The 19,792-nt window shown below is 39.3% G+C and overlaps 1 protein-coding gene across 1 annotated transcript in view; it reads right to left on the bottom strand.

Annotated features, from left to right (window-relative positions):
* PRDM5 (PR/SET domain 5) overlaps window positions 1–19,792 on the bottom strand; it is a 233,986-nt gene that overhangs the window by 204,242 nt on the left and 9,952 nt on the right. Inside the window, 1 exon segment of the mRNA XM_017859310.1 lies at window positions 10,871–10,954. Within this exon segment, the coding sequence (XP_017714799.1) occupies window positions 10,871–10,954 (84 nt within the window).

Consider the following 19,792-nt stretch of genomic DNA (forward strand, 5'->3'; position numbering starts at 1 on the left):
GTGCCTGGCCCCTTTTTTTTTTTTTTTTTTTTTTTGAGATGGAGTCTCACTCTGTCACCCAGGCTGGAGCGCAGTGGCGCGATCTCAGCTCATCGCAACCTCCGCCTCCTGGGTTCACACCATTCTCCTGCCTCAGCCTCCCGTGTAGCTGGGATTACAGGCACCCGTCACCGCGCCCGGCTAATTTTGTATTTTAGTAGAGACAGGGTTTCACCGTGTTAGCCAGGATGGTCTCGATCTCCTGACCTCGTGATCCACCCGTCTCGGCCTCCCAAAGTGCTGGGATTACAGGAGTGAGCCACCGTAGTTTTTTTTTTTTTTTTTTTCCTCCTTTCAGTAAATCCAAAGTAGCAAAGTTTACCTCTGGGTAAGATCTGGAGGTAGTCTTAGTACTCTCATTTGAAGAATGAATGAACACTTACATTTAAGGCTAAGCTGTTAGCCTTAGCCTTAAACTAAAGCTAATTCTTAGACAAATCCAAAGAACCAGTCACACAGTCACATAGAAGTGACTGGAAGAACTAGGTCACATGTGGAAGAGATGGGAAGAACTAGGTCATTTTATTAATGATATTTTTGCCGGGTAAAGCATTCTAGATTGGCAGCTATTTTCTTTTGCACCTTAAAATATTATTCAGTTGTCTACTATCTTTTAATTTTCTGTTAAAAATCAACTATCACTCTTACTGTTGCTTTTATAATGTCTCCTTTTTTTCTAGCTGCTTTTAGGATTGTCTTGGTTTTAAGTAGTTTTACTAAGATATCTGTAGGTGTAACCATCTTTCTACTGACACTGCTTGAGGCTCATACAGCTTCCTCAATTCATCAGATAATGTTTTTTAAAAGTCCTGGAAAATTCTTACCCATTACCCCATCAAAATTGCTTCTGTCCCATTTTCTACCTCCTCTCCTGCTAAGCTAAAAGGTCCTAACATTACAGATATATTAGATATTTTCACTGTCTCACATATCGATTTAGTCTCTGTTTAACTCATTTTTAATATTTTCTACTGACTTCTTTTCCTCTTCATTCATTCTGTCTTTTGCTTTGTCATACCTACTGTGTAATTCACACACTGAGTTCTCTGCTCTGAAATATAAATTTGCTCTAAATATATAAATTTGTCATTTACACATTTCAATTTTTTAGTAAAATTCTCCATCTCTCCCTCTTTTTGTCTCATCTTTTCTTCCATATGCTAGAGTATAACAGTCATGGTTATTACAAAGTCCTCATCTGCCAACTCCAATCAATATTTGAATCATCCTTAAGTCAGTTTCCATTGTCCAGCTTTTATCATTTTTAGTGATACGGTCCTATCTCTTCATGTCTAGTCATTTTTTATAAAATGCTGGATATTATATATTTGAAAGTTTAGAGGATCCAGGTATTATATTTCTCTGGAGTAGATTTACCCTGTTTTCTATCAGGCAGAGCAGAAACTGTTCACCTTAAATGAATCAGGGAGTGAGGTGATTCACAGCGGGGCTTCAGTTGTGGCAAGGCTCAGTCTGTTTCAGTGTACTATATTCCTACTCACAGCCCTACGGTGCTTCCAGTTCAAAGTATAGCATGCACTGAAAGCCTCTCCTCAGCAAGACGAGACCACAGAACACCTTGCTTTTCAGAAGCACGTGGCTTAACTTTATAGTACTCTGCCATGCAGCTTCGTAATTCTGCAAATGTCTTAAGAAGGAGACAGCAACATTTTTTAGTACCTTTGGGTCTCCAATATTGTCGCTTAACACGACAAGATTTCCAGAAGCTCTACCTATTTCTGTGTCCTCAAAGAGTAACCCTCTACACAGGCTGAGCTCAGATTTTCAGCCTCTTGCCTACACCCAGAATCAGCAAAGTCTGACCACTTCCCCAAAAGAAAACAAACTGCAGATTATCAGTTTATCTCTCCAAAATTATCACCTCGCTGGAGCGTTAGTCAAGCTCTAGGACTCCTTGCTTTAACACCCCTTGAAGGCATTAAACCAATTATTTTTATATTTAACCTGTCTTTTGGAGTTGTTATCAGCAGTAATATTGATGTGTTCAAGTTCGTATCAGACAGAAGTTTTCTTGCCCTATTTTATTTTCTTTATACCATATATCACTACCTTTCACTATATTACTTATTAGGGGTGTTTTAATTCTATCTTTGCTACTAAAACATAGGTCCCAGAAGAACAAGGGCTCTACGGCATCCTAGGGGTAGCAATCATACTAGAGACTGTCTGACTGTCTGATAGCCCTCCTCTTTCCATCCCGTGTCATTCACCATGCCTATTTTTGTTTTGTGAAGAATTTCAAATGAGCACATCATTTTTTCTATATGAGAAATGAGAAGAACATAATTCTGTATGTTCTCATAAAGAATCTTTCTTCCCCTTTTTCATATTTCCTTATTTCCTCCTCCATGAGAGAAATAAATTGGAATAAACATACTCTGGGTTTCCTTCATGGTTCCCTCTCTTCAGCTGATTACTGAGACCCTGATAGTCATTGGGTCTGATACTTACTTTGGTTACCATACCTCAGAAAAAAAGCGGGGACCAGAATTTCCTGTGCCCAACCCCCTGCTCCGTAGTAAGCAGACGTACCAGCTGACTCAGGGTGTGCCTTCTACACAGGCTGGAGACCTGTCTCTCTCCTATGTTCTCTGTTATCTTCCATTCCAATTATGCTGCAAAGTGTGTCTGAGTTAGGCCACAATTCGTCACACAGCTGACTGGCAATAGATTCAGAATCTACTTTGCTGACTCAATCTGCCACAGTTGGTACACACTTCAAGATTTAAGAAGCCAGGCATGTAGTCCCCATTCTGGCCTAGGCTCCTAGTCACCAATCCAGCTTTTCTGGAGCTAGGTACTTAGAAAATTATTGCATGCTGTAGGGATAGGAAAACAACAAACTCAGTATCTCCTACTTTATTCTCACAACACAATCAACTCAGAACACTTCTACTACCAAATGTGGTGGGGTTTCCCCCATCACACACCAAGCAAGCAATTCTTTGGTGGATTATTCAGATTATTCAGTACCACACCAGCTGGGTGTCCTCTAATTTAATTCAATCCTGATATTATCTATCTAGAGATAATGTCATATCCCACAGGTTGAAGGCTCAGTCCCATAAGACTGTCCTGCACTAGGCAGTGGCAAGTCCAGGCCTCTGAAACTTTTAACCAACTTGCTATAGACTGGAGTTCCCACGACACTCTCCGCAGGTTCAATTGATTTGCTAGAGAGGCTAAAAGTATTCAGGAGAAAACTTCATTTATGTTTACAGGTATATTACTAAAGGATATTCCAAAGGATACAGGTGAACAGCCAGATGGGAGAGATGCATAGATAGAGAAAAAGGCATAGGTATAAAAGTGATACATAGCTATAAAAGAAGGGACGCAAAGCTTCCATGCCTTCTCCAGGTGCACCACCCTCCAGAAATCTCCATGTGTTCAGTTATCTGGAAACCCTCAGAACACAGTTCTTTTGGGTTTTTATGGAAGCTTCATTACTAGGTATGACTGATATTAGTCACTAATATATCAACCCAACCTTCAGCCACTCTTCTCTCCCTAGAGGTGAGGGGGACCCACGGAGCTGAAAGTTCCAACCCTCTCATCACCTGGTTGTTTTCCCTGGCAAACAGTCCCATCCTGGAGGGTATCAAGGGGACTCCAGCCTCCAGTCATCTCATTAGCATACAAAAAACACTCTTATACTCTAGGGATTCCAAGGATGTTAGGAGCTAAAAGTCAAGGAAGTGGATGAGGACCAAATATAGATTTCATAATATTACACATGCTCATTAATAAAGTAGATATTTTATCTTCATCTGGCTCCTACCTGTTCTTCATTGGTTCAAATTAATAACCAAGGACAAAGAGAGATTATTAACTAAGAACCATCACCAGTGTGTAAGTGAAGAGGGGAGTCAAGGGTTGGAAAAGAAGTTTCCAAAAACAATCCATGTATGTTTTAACTGATAAATGGATGTCTTAAACCCCATCAATAACAGAAGGAGCCCCAACTCATCTGGTATGTACACTTATTTTGAAATAATAATTTGCTATAACTGTAAGAGATTCACAATCATACAAAAACAGCTGCAAATCTTCTGATGATGTCTTTTAATTGCTATATTTTGTGGAGTTTGGGGGGGTTTATTGCTTAAAAAAAGTTTAACACAACAGGTAATGCCCATACACAATAAAAATTTAAAGGTAAAAAGATTATATAGTAATAAAAAAGTCTCCCTCTCTCCTCTATTTCTTGTCACCCATTCCTTTTCCTTAGAGACAGCTATTGTTACCCCTTCACTTATATTTTAGGTACATCAAGCTTTTTTATATATGTCCTCATGTATTTAAATAAATGAGTGACAGATTATGTACAAGCCTCCACCCTTTTTTAAATGTTTAAGTTTTTTGTTTTTATTTCAGTAGCTTTGGGGTACAAGTGGTTTTGGTTACATGGATGAATTCTACAGTGGTGAATTCTGAGATGTTAGTGTACCTGCCAACCAAGCGGTATAGACTGTACCCAATACACAGTCTTTTATTCCTCACCCTCTTCCCACCATGATGGCTATATTTTGAAAACATGTTATTTACCCAGTCCACAAAATCAGAAACTGCCCACAAAAATAAATAAAATCATGATAATTTGATACTCTGGATTTTGTAATATGCAATTATCTAGTAGGTTGTGATGACTAATTACCCTGGTAATACACTAACGTCAGATGTAAAACATAAGAGTTTTCTCATGAATGATCCAGGAGATAGATGTAGGAAAATAAATACACACAAAGCTTTTTAAATGCCATTAAGTCAGGCTGGTGCAGGTGAAGTACATGGGTCTCACAGTGCTCTGTGTATCCCACATTGTGTTACATCTGGAACCCTTACGAGGCCACAGGCCTTTTTAAAAATCAAAGTTTAACCTCTATTTGTTTTGGTTTTGTCCTAATGTTCCTTGTGTTGAGATAAATGCCTTTTTAGCATAAGTTATGGATGACATAATGTATTTAAGTAAAAGAGGCTTAACTTTTTTCTATGAAAATGCCACCCAGAATTCAGATATTTTACTTGAAATTGTAGTTTGTATCTGGTTCTTTAGGATTCTGCACACAGTAAGAGCTGTCTTTCCAGAGGGACCACCCAGTATACTGAACTGTGGCATGGCATATGACTCCACCTGCATCAGATCACACCACTGAACATCCACTGCATCCACAGAAATGTTCAAAGACTAAGAGGCAAATGCAGACTCAGCATGAGTGAGAGGAAAAAGAGAATGAGGCAGAGACCTTGTGATCTCAGAGCAGATGTACAGTTCAAGAATGAATGACTTCACTGGAAATACAGGACAACATCAAGTTTCTGAGAACTTATCAGGCCAGTTTCCACACAAAACCTATTGCAAGCAATCCCAGAGAATCACTTTGCAAATGGAAAGAAAGACCCAGAGCCAACAGAGCAGAGCTGTTTGGAGGATTCCAGCAGCTACTGGCTTCACCAGTAGTCACTTTAGAACAACTAAATAATAGTCAGAACAGGTAGCAAGGAAAATGCACAAACTGTCCTGCATTCCACAGGTGCCAAAACTTAAAGTTATATGCTGGACGCAACAGAGCCAGTGCCTGGAGAAAACATATCTGAATTGCGATTTGAAATATCTAAGAACATATTACAGAAAGAGGATGTCTTGGAGATGTAAAAACAAATAATTATTGAGAGTTTAGCAAGTAGAACATAGGTCATAGGTCATAGAGTGAGTCTGAATTAGTAGAGAATTGAAGGAAATATATCTCAAGCTCCAAACCACCTGGCAAAAAGTAGACAGAAAGACTTCTAATTAAGGTAAGAATGGAATACAATGCAGAAAACTGGGTACATTCCACCAAATTGTCAAACGGAAGCATTTACAGTCAAACACTGGTTCCTAACCTCAAGTTTTGTAATAAGCCTGAGGCCTGAGAAATCCAGAGTTCTTCTGCTTAAGCACTTAATTTTAAAAGAAAGGTAAAAATCAGAGGTGATCAAGAAAGATTAAAGACCCACAATACTCAGTCTATTCAGAGACCTCGCTCAAATCCTGATGGCCAATACAGAAAGTAACTGAGGTACTAGTGAGCGCTCTGAAGCAGTGGGCATCAGTAAGCTCTAAGCTACACCTTTGGACAAAGAGGGAGAGGTGGCAGCAAACACTATCAGTGCTCCCCATGACCCTAAGGTCCCTTCATATACTGTCCCAAGCTCACAGAGGCTCACACCTACCAGGAGGCTCAATCCTGACTGGTACCTCCAAGTTCTTTGATATGAAATGGCTCCCCAGGGGCTCTTGGCCTTGTCCACCAGAGCCATTGGCATCTTAAGCAGAATACAGGTATAAACCGAGAAAGAGTTATGTCACATGGTCTCTCACCTGTCATCATTTTCCAGACACTACCACCAGGTTCTGGTTCATGTTCCATAACCACGACATATGTAACTATTGGCTTGAGAAGGATTATTCATTTGAGAGCTTCATTGTGGTTAGCAACGTAGCTATGGGGCATAGCAGAAATGACTCCCATAACCAATTTAAATTTACTCACCAGAGGAGGGAAGGCTCATTATCTCCCTTTGAAAAGACTCAAACAGTTCCACAAGGGGCAGACATAGTACCAGCAATAGAACCAGTTATTCTCCTGTATCTTGCTCTTTCTGAATCCTAGCACCTCCAAAGCTAAAATAATAATAACAATGATAAAAAAGGACTTTCAATAGTATAACTCAGGGTTTGGAAGCAGCTTGCTCACTCAACATAGTAAGAGATAAGATTAAAGATAGCAAGCAATAACTCCACAATTCTAAAGGTGTTGTTCTTTAAATGTTCCCTCTAGAAGACCTACCACAGAATCTGTCCCTTCCCCTGCCCAGCTGCACAACTGGGCAGAGCAGGGAATGGCTGATATGGTTTTCCTCTGTGTCCCCACCCAAATCTCACCATGAACTGTAATAATCCCCACATGTAAATGGCAGGGCCAGGTGGAGAAAATAAAATCATTGGGGCGGTTTACCCAATACTGTTATCATGGTAGTGAATAAGTCTTACGAGATGTGATGGTTTTATAAACGGGAGTCTCCTGCACAAACTCTCTTGACTACCACCACGTAAAACATGCCTCTGCTTCTCCTTTGCCTTCCACCATGATTGTGAGGCCGTCCCAGCCATGTGGAACTGTGAGACCATTAAACCTCTTTCCTGGCTGGGCATGGTGACTCACACCTGTAATCCTAGAACTTTGGGAGGCCGAAGCCAGCAGATCACTTCAGGTCTGGAATTCAAGACCAGTCTGGCCAACATGGTGGAACCCTGTCTCTATACTAAAAATACAAAAATTAGCTGGGTGTGGTGGCATGCACCTGCAATCCCAGCTACTTGGGAGGCTGAGGCAGGAGAACCTCTTGAACCCAGGAGATGGAGGCTGCAGTGAGCCAAGATCGCACCACTGCACTCCAGCCTAGGTGACAGAGGAAGACTCCTTCTCAAAAAAAAGAAAAAACAAAACAAAAAAAACACAACTCTTTCCTTTATAAATTACTCAGTCTCAGGTATGTCTTTATTAGCAGCATGAGAACAGACTAATACAATGGCTGACAATCCAAAATGAAGAAGAGACCAAGAGGAAAAAGAACCAGAAGGGGAGGGGGAAGGTATACGAACTAAGGGGTTAAATGTATCAGAAGGTCTCAGGTGAAAAAACCAGGCTGGAAGGGAACAGAGACTTTTCATCAATACCCTTTTCTACCTTCTGAATTGTATAACAAGTACAAATATTACTTGTTCAAAACACAGACATAAAGGGTGAAGTAAAATGAAATAGAGAATGGCAATCATGTGAGTGTACCATTACCTGAGCATAAAAATGTATAAAATCAATAGCTCCTTGGGTAGCAGAGTGAGAGAGCTGGAGACAACTAGTGTGAAAACAAAATAATAATGCAAAGACATTAAAGAACCACAGGAATAGATAACGCAAAACTAGATGATGTACTGTGGAACTATCAACTATACAATAGTACAAAAATGATTCTGTTTTATATGCAAGTCTTCCTTTTAAAATAAAAATTATCTGTTTAACGATACCTCATAGCTACACAAAACATTAATGTGATCATCACACTAAAATTTTCAGATAACAAAACAAGTATCAAAACCATTAATAACACATTAAAATTGAATTTATACCCCTTAAATGTATACAAATAAAATTTTAAAAAAGAAAAAAAACCTGTTAAAATGTATTATTTTATCATTTTATGACTTACTAAGTTGTCAGGTTTTTTTGGTCACATAAATGTTTGGTTTCTGAAAACCTTCATAGTAAAAGAATTAACTGCTGAGAAAATTAAGATCTTATAGAAAATAGTGAAAGCCATTAAGATGTTTAAGTTCATAACAGTAAACAAAACAGCAGGCTAAATTCAGGCAATATCAATAACATTTCCCACTTAAATTACAGTGAGGACTATATTATTAATTTCCGTTTTCTATCACTTGTACTGAAGAAACCTTTCAGAATCCTTTCTCAGTCACCTCCACTCCCTACCCCCAGCAGTTTCAATACGGGTGATCCTTAAAAATGCATTTTGCTTACAGATAACACACTGATAGTTTTATGTGTTAGCTTGGATAGGCTATAGCACCCAATTATTTAATCAAATGCTGATATAGGAGTAAAGGTATTTTGTAGATGCGGTTAACATCTAACAATCAAACACTGATATAGGAGTAAAGATATTTTGATTTAATTAAACACTGATATAGGAGTAAAGGTATTTTGTAGATGCAGTTAACACCTACAATCAGTTTACTGTAAGTAAAGGAGATCACCCTCCATAATGTGTGTGGCCCTCATCCATTTAGTCACACCCCTTAAGAGCAAAAACGAAGGTATCCTGGAGAAGAAATTCTGCCTCAAGACCGCAGCATCATCTTTCTGCCTGAAGTTCCAGCCTGAGGACCTGCCCTACAGATTTCAGACTTGCTACTACCACAATAACATAAGATAATACTTTATAATAAACAAACATATACACAATTTCCTTGGTTCTATTTCTCTGAAGACCCTTACTGATACAAGCACAGAGAGACTCTCTATGTGTAGTTCCTTACTGCAGTTTTCCAACCTTTTCTTACTGTGTAATCTCTACCTCCTACATGTATCTCAGCTCTTACCCTCCTCATAGAAACTATCAAATAGCCTTGTGTCACAATGCAATGTTTCAGTCAACAGCGGACTGTATATACAATGGTGGTCTCATATGATTATAATACATTATTTTTATTGTACTATTTCTGTATTTAGATCTTTTTCAATTTCATTTGTTAGAGAAGGGGTCTCCTTCTGTTGCCTAGGCTGGAGTGCAATGACATGATCATAGTTCATTGCAGCCTTGAACTCCTGGGCTCAGGCAATCCTCCCACCTCAACCTCCTGAGTAGCTGGGACTACAGGCATGTCCCAAAAGGCCTAGATAATTTTTTATATTTTTTTTAGAGATTGGGTTGCTATGTCACTCAGGCTGGGCTCCAACCCCTGGCCTCAAGCAATCCTTCTGCCTTAGCCTCCTGAGTAGCTGGAATTAGGCACAAGCCACTGTGCCTGGCTTGCTTAGATATGTTGGATCCATAAATGCTTGCCACTGTCTTCCAACTGCCTCCATTATTCAGTACAGTAACATGCTGTACAGGCTTATAGTCCAGGAGCAATAGGCTATACCATATAGCTTAGGAATACAGTAGGCTATACCATCCAGGCTTGTACAAATATGCTCTACAATGTTCATTTGATGATGCATTTCTTAGAATGAATCCCTGTCATTAAGTAATACATGAATATATAATTCCTAGGACTGCATTTTCCAAATTTTTGTTTCAACAGTCCACACCGCTGCTTTCCTATTTTGATACCTTGGGTACTTTTTCTAATACCTAGAAAAGAACAGCAACAAATATAATTGGCATAAACTAGGATGAAAATTCTCATAACATGCAGATATATACTGGTATATACAGATCACTGCCTAAGCGAAACTTTAGACTGCAAAAGACTGTCTCTAGTGTTACAGCTCCTTAACTATGTATTTTTAAAGGTAAGGTACATTTTAAGGCGGGCCTGTATTACAACATGAAACTGAGATTTGTTTCTATACAATTAGAACTTCAACCACTAAATAAAAAAAATTAAGTATAATCTTATTTACAGAAGTCAAGTTCTAAATTCAGGGCACGCTTATTTTGAAATTCAAACATCACTATACCTGAAAAACTTATTTTTCGATGAGGAACTTCAGATCTCTAAAAGAACTGTCTAGTAAAATATTTCAACAGTTCACTGTTTCTTAAAAAAAAGAAAAGAAAAAAAGCTAAACTTTCTTTAAAAACTAAAACATTTCGGCTGAGCACAGTGGCTCACGCCTGTAATCATAGCACTTTGGGAGGCCAAGGCAGGTAGATCACCTGAGGTCAGAAGTTCAAGACCAGCCTGGCCAATGTGGCAAAACCCCGTCTCGACTAAAAATACAAAATTAGCCAGACATGTTTGCATGTGCCTGTAATCCCAGCTACTCAGGAGACTGAGGCAGGAGAATCGCTTGAACCTGGGGGGCGGAGGTTGCTGTGAGCCGAGATCGCACCATTGCACTCCAGCCTGGGCAACAAGAGCAAATCTCCATCTTAAAAAAAAAAAAAAAAAAAAAAACTAAAACATTTCAATACTTAAATACTTAACTGGAATCAATATCAATTAATGTAGCCTTAAAAATGCATTAAATGGTACAAAAGAAATATATTTTTAACATTAAAATAACAGTCATATCCTCACCTCCCACATCAACCTGTAATCCATATTTTCATCCAAGTCTTCAGGCATTCTCTTCTCTCCAGCAAAGGGCCCGAACTTTTCACCCTGAGTAGCAATGATTATATTGAACAAGGATTAGTACAATAAATCAACATACTAAAATGAACTATTTTTTTCTTCTGGAATGTTTTTCTGCAAATCTTCATGCCCAAAGAAGAGACGCTTTTAAAATATTAACTAATTTACCCAACACAAAATGTTTGTTTACAATCCAACTTAATCTGTTTTTAACCTAAAACGCTAAATCCACAACATAGGAACCAACATAAAAGGGTTACATCATTTACTTTCAAATTCTGACGAGGTATTGGACATTGTATTTCATATGTTTCAATCCTCTTCATAGCCTCTGGCAAGCGATGCTGAAAAAAGCACTGAGTTTTGTCTGACTTGAGAGACAAGCCCACCAGGCAGAAAATCACCTGGTTTCCACAAAAATCATAAATTCATCCATATTCTGGACAAGAAAGAAGTGGGCTTGCCATTCTCAGAGGAAGAGTGTTCATAAATAAACTTTAAATTTGCCTGCCAATCTTTCAAACAGGCAAATGGGCACACTTTAAACCAGGCTTTCTTGAAGCATGTGCTTTGAAGCCCACCTGCACGAGAAACACCAGTGTTATTAGTTTGAGATACAAAATTCTGGTCTCTGTTAAAATCAGAATCTGGAAATGGGCTGTCCTTCAATCTACCCTAAAGGGACTTTTAAGGACATGTTCAATGAGCAAGTAGCACTCTTTTCTCTCTAAAGTGACCAAAGCAGGGACTGCAGAGACATTGGGAATGAGTTGAATTTGTCCAACCAGACGTTTTATTGAAATGTGTGCAGAGGAGACACAGAGCCACTCGTGCTTCTAAACCTGCCTATGACTATTTTTCAGCAGAATCCTACCCTTCACATGGAGGTGATGAAAGAAAAAAAACCAACAAAATCTCTTTTGATGAACATTGTAAGGAGAAAAGATAACCACCAAGGCAATGTTTCAAATATATAAATTACTTAATGAACAACAGAACACCCAACTCCTGAGAATAGTAAAAGTTTAACACTTAAAGGAATTACAAATATTAATAGTTAACCCAGCCCCCCTCCTTTTACAGATGAAGAAAGAGGTCCTGAGAAGCCACAAACACTGGCAGAGCCAGGAAGACCATTTCTTTAATGTTAACTTAGGGGCAGAAAATACCCACAGAGATTCCTCAAATCAAGACTATAATTGCATGTAATTTGAACACAGGCATAGCAAAGAAACAGGGAGACTGTTGACTATTCATAACATTAGAGATACTAACACAAAGGTTAGATAGCCAATTTTAGAGAAGCTAGAAGCCTGCTCTGCAATCCTCTCATGCCTCACTAGTCCCCTCATGCTGAAATAGGTATTCAACATCACACTCAAACACAACGGCCCCAAAGAGGCTTTCTTTACAAAGTAATCACTTCTCTCCTCCAGACAGGACCTAACCAGGATTTGATGGCAGGTAGGAAAAGCTCCACAAGAACAGGGGAGAAAAGTTAACACTTACTGAACTACCATGTGCCACATTCCAAATAAACCTATGTGGGAGTTTCCCCGTTTAACAACTAAGAGATGGGCCTCAGAGTTGAAATAGTTTGCTTGATTAAGGTCAATCAGGTGGCAATGATTAGACATAGTATCAGGAACCAATGGTTTATTCTGAGTGCAGTGCTCAGGCACCATCCACTTCACCAAGCCAACACTCAAAACCCTGACAGACAGCTGCGTGATCCACTGCTGAGGCTGCCTGATGCTACCTCCTCAGCTTTCCATTGACTACAATTTAGCAATGACCTGGGCCATGCAATTGCCCAATGTACACACTCAATATATTCAGTACTGAATTGAAGAAATTGTGAGTTTACGTTAAAGCCAATCTACAAAACAGACCAAAAAATAAGGTGTGTTTTTTGTAATAAATGTGAGGGTTAAATATGAATGAATGTGGTTCAATTTGCAGTCCACTCTGTCATGTATTTAGCCTTTATCAACTATTATAGAAAGTAACAATAATCTAAGTACACACTTTTTTCAAAGTAACTGATCTATCCAAACCAATCAATTCCTCTTTGCAGTACAAATTTGGAGGGGGAAAAAAGTGAATCTATCAATTCAGTAGTGTTTAGAGGACTAAAGAGGAAAGAAGAGAAACTCAAATAAATGCAACGGGATCGGGGAGTTGGGGGTTAGGGGGAAGCCTGCTTCGATGCAGGCCTAGGAAGATTATTAAAGGACTTAAAGCTTGATCCAGTCTGTCACTGATGAACATTTGGGTTGATTCCAAGTCTTTGCTATTGTGAATAGTGCCACAATGAACATACGTGTGTATGTGTCTTTATAGCAGCATGATTTATAATCCTTTGGGTATATACCCAGTAATGGGATGGCTGGGTCATATGGTATTTCCAGTTCTAGATCCTTGAGGAATCGCCATACTGTTTTCCATAATGGTTGAACTAGTTTACAATCCCGCCCAACAGTGTAAAAGTGTTCTTATTTCTCTACATCCTCTCCAGCACCTGTTGTTGCTTCCGACTTTTTAAGATATTTTGCCATTCCAACTGGTGGTCGCACGATGGTATCCTTCAATAGGTGGTTTGTGATTAGCAGTTCTCTGATGGCCAGTGATGAGGACATCATGTTTTTTCTGTCTCTTGTCTTGGTGCTCTGCGCTTAGCACACTGTCTTCATTATGCAGAAATGTCCTCATTAGTGACATCACTTATGCGCGCACTTTTCATGATGGGGTTCTGTTGGTTTCGTCGTGTACAAGTTTTTTGAGCTTTTATTTGTAGTTCTGGATTTACGTTTGACTCTCCGTCTTCGCTCTCGCCTACTGAGTATGATCTAGGCAGGAACGAAATTTTCCTTCCCATCTTCTGTAGGCTTCCCTGTCTACCGCTTCTGATGTCAGCCTTCTTGTTGTCCTTGTCAGAGCTTCTTTAGTTCCATGTAGAGTCCCATTGGTGCAATTTTTGGCTTTTGTTGCCTTGCATGCTATCTTGAGGCTGTTTAGACATGCACAGTCCCTCTGCCTGGGTACTATGTCCACTCCACTCGGACGGCCTCAACGACTCCTGTGAAGTAGGTTAATTACCTTTAGGGTTTTGCAATCTAGGTTTTTTATTGACTTCCTACGGGTCTAACATTTACGTCTCTATTAGGCCATCCTTCCGAATTTAATCAGTTCATATAAGTCTGCAGGCAGTAAGGTGAACGTACAGCACCAGAGTTCATACAGCTTTCTAACTTATAGTGGTGTATGCCCACTTTGCCTGTCACCAATTATTAAATCAGGGAATCCGTTCCCCATTTTGCTTGTTCTCTCACGGCTCTTTGTCAAGAGCATCACAATCCGTGCTTAGACGGCTGGTAGGGTATTCATTTCCTGAGGGACTCCTGTTTTTGCCTTTTGGCTCGTATATTCTTCTGTTCTTTAGCGCTCGCATAGACCTTATCACGGCCTCTTGGTTTATTCTTGCGTTAGCGTTCTTGCTTGACATATTTGCAAGTTCAGTGTCGTACCTGCGATGTTCGTTCCCTGGGGTGCAGCTTCCCAATTGTACGCTAGTTTGATTTAGGGATATATCGATCATTCTGCAATTTGCGAGGCTCTTTTTGTTCTACTTATTTGTAACCTTTGAAAGCAGCTTCTTCCCTTCAATTCCTGTGCGAAGTAAACGTCATTCTGATCAGCTTTGCGATAGGATGAGCTATTTGCGCGATCTCTATTAATTAGCGGATTCCCTGGTTTTCTATGGTAGATAGGCCCCATATCACTGAGCCATGGTGTGTCATGCCATTCCGTCTTGGTGTCCTCTGTTCATCCTTCATCTGAGCAGCTGCTGTGACGTTTGCTTGTCCTCTGAGGGTCCTTTACCATCTCTTGTAGTTGATTCATAGGTTTCCTATTCTCTTTGAGCTAATTTGCTAATGGGCAGTTCATTCAGTGATATTGCTCTCTGTTCTGTCTGTTACTGGTTGATAAGAACACCTGTGATTTTGCACATTGATGTGTATCCTGAGACTTTTGCTGAAGTTGCTTATCAGCTTTACGGAATTTTGGGCTGAGACTCATGGGTTTCTAAATATACAATCATGTCATCTGGCAAACAGGGACATTTGCTTGCTTCTTTTCCTACCTGAAATACCCCTTGAATTTCTTCTCTCCTGTCTGATTGCACAGCCACGAACTTCCAACACTGATGTTGAATAGGAGTGGTGAGAGAGGGCATCCTGTCTTGTGCCAGTTTTTCAAGGGAATGCTTCCAGTTTTGGCCCATTAGCTATGAACTTCGGTTGGTTTGTCCAAATAGTCTTATTATTGTGAGATACGTTTATCAATACCGAACTTTATTGAGCGTTTTTAGCACAGAATCGGCTGTTCGAATTTTGTCAAAGGTGTTTTCTGCCATCTATTTGACGTATAATCCTGTGTTCTCTGTCTTTGGTTCTGTTTATATGCTGGACTAAGTTTATTCATTTAGTGTATAGTTGAACCGAGCCCCTTGCATCCCCAGGGATGAAGACACTTGATCATGCGGTGGAAAGCTTTCTTGATGTGCTGGCTGGATTCGGTTTGCCCATATTTATTGAGGATTTTTGCATCGATGTATCAGTTCAGCGGATAACTCTGGTCTGAAAATTCTCTTTTTGTTGGTTGTGTCTCTGCCCCAGGTTGGTATCAGGATGATGCTGGCGTCATAATGAGTCTAGGCGGACGGATTCCCTCTTTTTTATTGATTGGAACAGTTTCAGCAAGGAAGTACCCAGCGTCCTCCTTATACCCTCTGGTAGCAGATCTCGACTGTGAATCTGGCTCACATGGTCCTCGGACTTTTTTTGGTTTTATAACGGCTATTAATTATTGGCTCCAATTTCAGAGCCTGGCTATTGGTCTATTCAGGGGATTGCCCCTCTTACCTGGTTTAGTCCTTGGGAGCAGTGAATGGTCCAGGAAATTGATCCATTTCTCCCTAGGCTTTTCTAAGTTACTGTGCATAGAGGGTGTTTATAGTATCTCCTGATGGTAAGTTTCGTATTGCTGTGGTTGGTGGTGATATCCCCCTTTTTCATTTTTAGTCTGTGTCTATTTGAGTCTCTCCTCTTTTCTTCTTTATTAGTCCTTGCAGCGTCTAATCAACCCTTCTTGTTGATCTTCTCAAAATAAACAGCTCTCGGATTCACTGTGATTTTTTGGAAGGTTTTTTGTGTTCTACTCTCGCTTCAGTTCTGTCTGATCTTAGGTTATTTCTTGCTTCTGCCTAGCTTCGAACTGCGTTTTCGCTCTTGCTTCTCTAGGTTCTTCCTTTTATTGTGATGTTAGGGTTCAATTTTGGATCTTTCCTAGGCTTTCTCTCTGTGTGGGCATTTAATCTATAAATTTCCCTCTAAACACTCCTTTAAATGCTGTCCCAGAGATTCTGGTATTCGTTCGTACATTTTTTTCAAAGAACATCTTTGAAAATTCAGTGTTTCAAACACTCTTCTTGAAAACTTCAAAAATTTCTGGCTGATTTCCCGATATCATTGGTTTTACTTTTTGTAATAAATCTGCTGAAAATTTCACACTAGCAGATAGGAAAACTGTCTGCTCTTCCATTTTCTTGCTGTCCATTTGTCCCTGCATTAGTGGTATTACCTTTGGTCTGTGATTTATTTGCAAGAACTTTCCTAGGCTTCTTAGCTTCTGTCTCAAGAGTCACCACCTCAAACACTTACAAGTTAGGCAGTAAGTCAACACAACATCAGATACCCAACAATAAACATGTAAATGATACATTAGAGAGTAGCCAGGAGGTAAGGTGGAAAGGGCATGCCACCTAAAAACTTTTTCCACTTCAGTTGAATGTTGCTATATCACCATGTGGACCCAATGTTGCCGGATATATACATTATTTTTAGAGAAGCTACTAACTCAAATTTGTGTGTGAAATCACTGAATTTTTTACATTGGCAATGAATTCCAAGAAGTCAACACTTTGTGCAGGTCAAATAAAATGTGACTTCAAGATAAATTCAGCCTGTACACACCAAACTGTCTGAGTCAAATTCACTTCTCAGACTGATCCAATGTCCAGTCCATAATGCAGCATCTTTGTTTTTATTCAAACTGTTTCTGAATAAAGCAGATAATTAATTCATTCAATCTGCTATTCACTGGACTAGACAGTAACTTTTAATAAACAAAAACTGTATGATTGCAAAAATGTGGGCCATTTTCTCTCATTTTGCTGAATGCTATTAGTAAGTTAAAAACAAGATTCACTGAAGATCTCTCTCTCAGAATTGTGGGGAAAAGCACTATCTTCCAAGCCTCAGTTTCCTTATCTACAAAACTTAGGGATTTAGATTAGTTGATTTCAAGATTCCTTCCAGTTTTTAAATCCCAGTAGAAAGAGCTTCCACAGACCAAATTTAGAACAATTCGAGACTCAAAGGGGACAAAAGGATAACTGATCGAAACACATTAACAAATTTGTAAGTCCATACCATCAGTGAGAGAAAAAAGGAAATTTTTTTAAAATCTCATTTGCTATCATTAGAGGATAAGTTATTATTAAAATTAGTAAAGAAAAGGAAATAAGCATTTGATCCTGCCTTTTCAATAGTAACCACAGTTCAGGATAACCAGACAGCAGAAATTGATGATGAAAAGCTCTTCTTTACAGGAGAATGCTAACTTATAAATAAAAGGGGAGTATCTGAGTTAGCAAATCACCATTTTGAAATCCCTAATAATATTACTGATTTGTCAAGAATTCTCCACAGATACTAAAACCATTAGGCAAAAGGTTGATGGTGAAAACAAATATCCATATAGTAGTAACAGCTCACTGATTACTTGCTAAGAACAAAGGGGAAACAGTACATTCACAATAGAAAAATTACCTTAACCCAATGTTGGCATCAGTAACAGTGGGAAGCCAGACACATTATATGCCCCCTACTATTATGCAGCACAAATAAACCAGCATCACTCCATGATGTATTTTTGCCAGAAATATTTATATCTAACTTCCAGACGGCAGGAATTATAGAAGATAGAGAAACAAGTTAAATAAAGCCCTGGGAATGTAATCAGGTAAATCCAGATGTGAGATACTCTACAACGGGCATGATCTCTTCAGAGACTCACTGTTGTTAAAAAGTAGGGGGGAGGAATTAAAGAGATATTTAATAGACATAACTAAATGTAATATGTAGTCTTTGATCAGATCCTGGTTCAAAAATAAGTATCTATAGAAACATTTTGTAGGCAATTGGAGTAATTTAAATATGGGCTAGCATTAGAAGACATTAGGAAATTACTGTTATTTTTGTTAGATTTGCTAAAACGGCATCATGGCTATTTAGGAGAATGTCCTTATGCTAAAGTATTGAGGGGTGAATTGTCACAATGTCTGTAATTTACTTTGAAATAGTTCAGAAATAAAAAATATACATACAGATGACCTAAATACATTAAAGTGAATCAATCTGCAATTGAGTCATTTATATTTGAAATAATGATGTTTTTCACAGAAGGAGACTGGAGTCCCCACTTAGAACATAATTATGTTTCAATGTTGAACTACTGTGCATGTATGTGCCCTTGCAATACAATTAGACCTTCAATAGTATATTAATGTGTTTATTAAAAGTTCAATGTGAAAAATAACCAATCTTCCTTCCAAACTGTAGGAAGTCTGAGGCAGACTAGTTGCCTCCCTATATCCATTCCGCTTTGTACTAGAACACTGATCGTGTTCAGGGTACTAATATATCCAGGTAAAATACTACATTTATCTTGAAGACAGCGGAGCAAACAACCTGCGAGCAGAAATCATTGTATGGAACTATCACACAAGTTCTTAAATGAAGCTGAGTCAACTGGAGAGTATACCCAATCCTGTTTCTCCCCACCTAGAATATGAGTATGATAGCTGGGGTTGAAGCAGCCATCTTGAGTCCAAGAGAATTGCAAAGACTTCTGCCCTGACATTTTGAGCCACTGAACTAATGGCCACAAACATCTTGTTCCATCTGCCAACTTCCTGTTAGAGGGAGAACAAAAACTCCAAGTTTACTGCAGTTGTCTCTCTTACTCCAGTTGATATAGCAGAGGTCAGGGGAAATAAATGTAGTGGTGCCTATAATAAAACGGAATTCTTCTTTAAGAAATGCATCACTTATGAAATAACACAAAACGGAAATGCAGAGATGTGAAAAAAAAATAATTGTGGGTATATGGTGACCTGAAGGCAGCACCTTTCCCCTTCACCCTCAAACCTAAGTTACTTTCTTCTCTTGAGCAAAACAACTACTACTGGCATCTGTGGGCAGATGGGTGCAAGTGAAGGCTTAGGTTCTGACAGACAACTGGTGCGAGGTGTTCTCTCCAGTGGACTTGGTAATAAAGTAGAAGACAGCAGAGTAACCAGGGACAAGGGCTGAAAACCAGGGAATCCCAAAAAGAATTTGAAAGTCAGAGATGGAGGGGGCCACAACCTACAATTTTTCCTGCTCTTGACACCCAGGAAAGTACAAGGAGACCAGAAAGCTGACTGACAGGGAACTGACAGCCTATCTGCCAGTGCAGGCCCACTGAAGAGAGACCCATTTGCTTTCTACCACCTGCAGGACTGAAGCCACAGAGGACTATTCAATAACCAGTCTTGAGCTCCAGTGAGTTAACCAAGGGATATAGCCCATACAAAGGAGCAGAGCTGCTAGAAAGAGGAAGGCAGAAAAATGAGACCCATGCTCTGTGTTCTGCAGCAGACAGAATACCTCAACTAAAGGGAATACCTGAATTACCTAAGAAAATTTAAGGAGATTCAAATACAGCACTAGAGAGAAAAAAAAAAAAAAAAAAAAAAAA

This window comes from Rhinopithecus bieti, unplaced genomic scaffold, assembly GCF_001698545.2.
Source record: "Rhinopithecus bieti isolate Rb0 unplaced genomic scaffold, ASM169854v2 scaffold_48387, whole genome shotgun sequence".
Taxonomy (NCBI): Eukaryota; Metazoa; Chordata; class Mammalia; order Primates; family Cercopithecidae; genus Rhinopithecus; species Rhinopithecus bieti.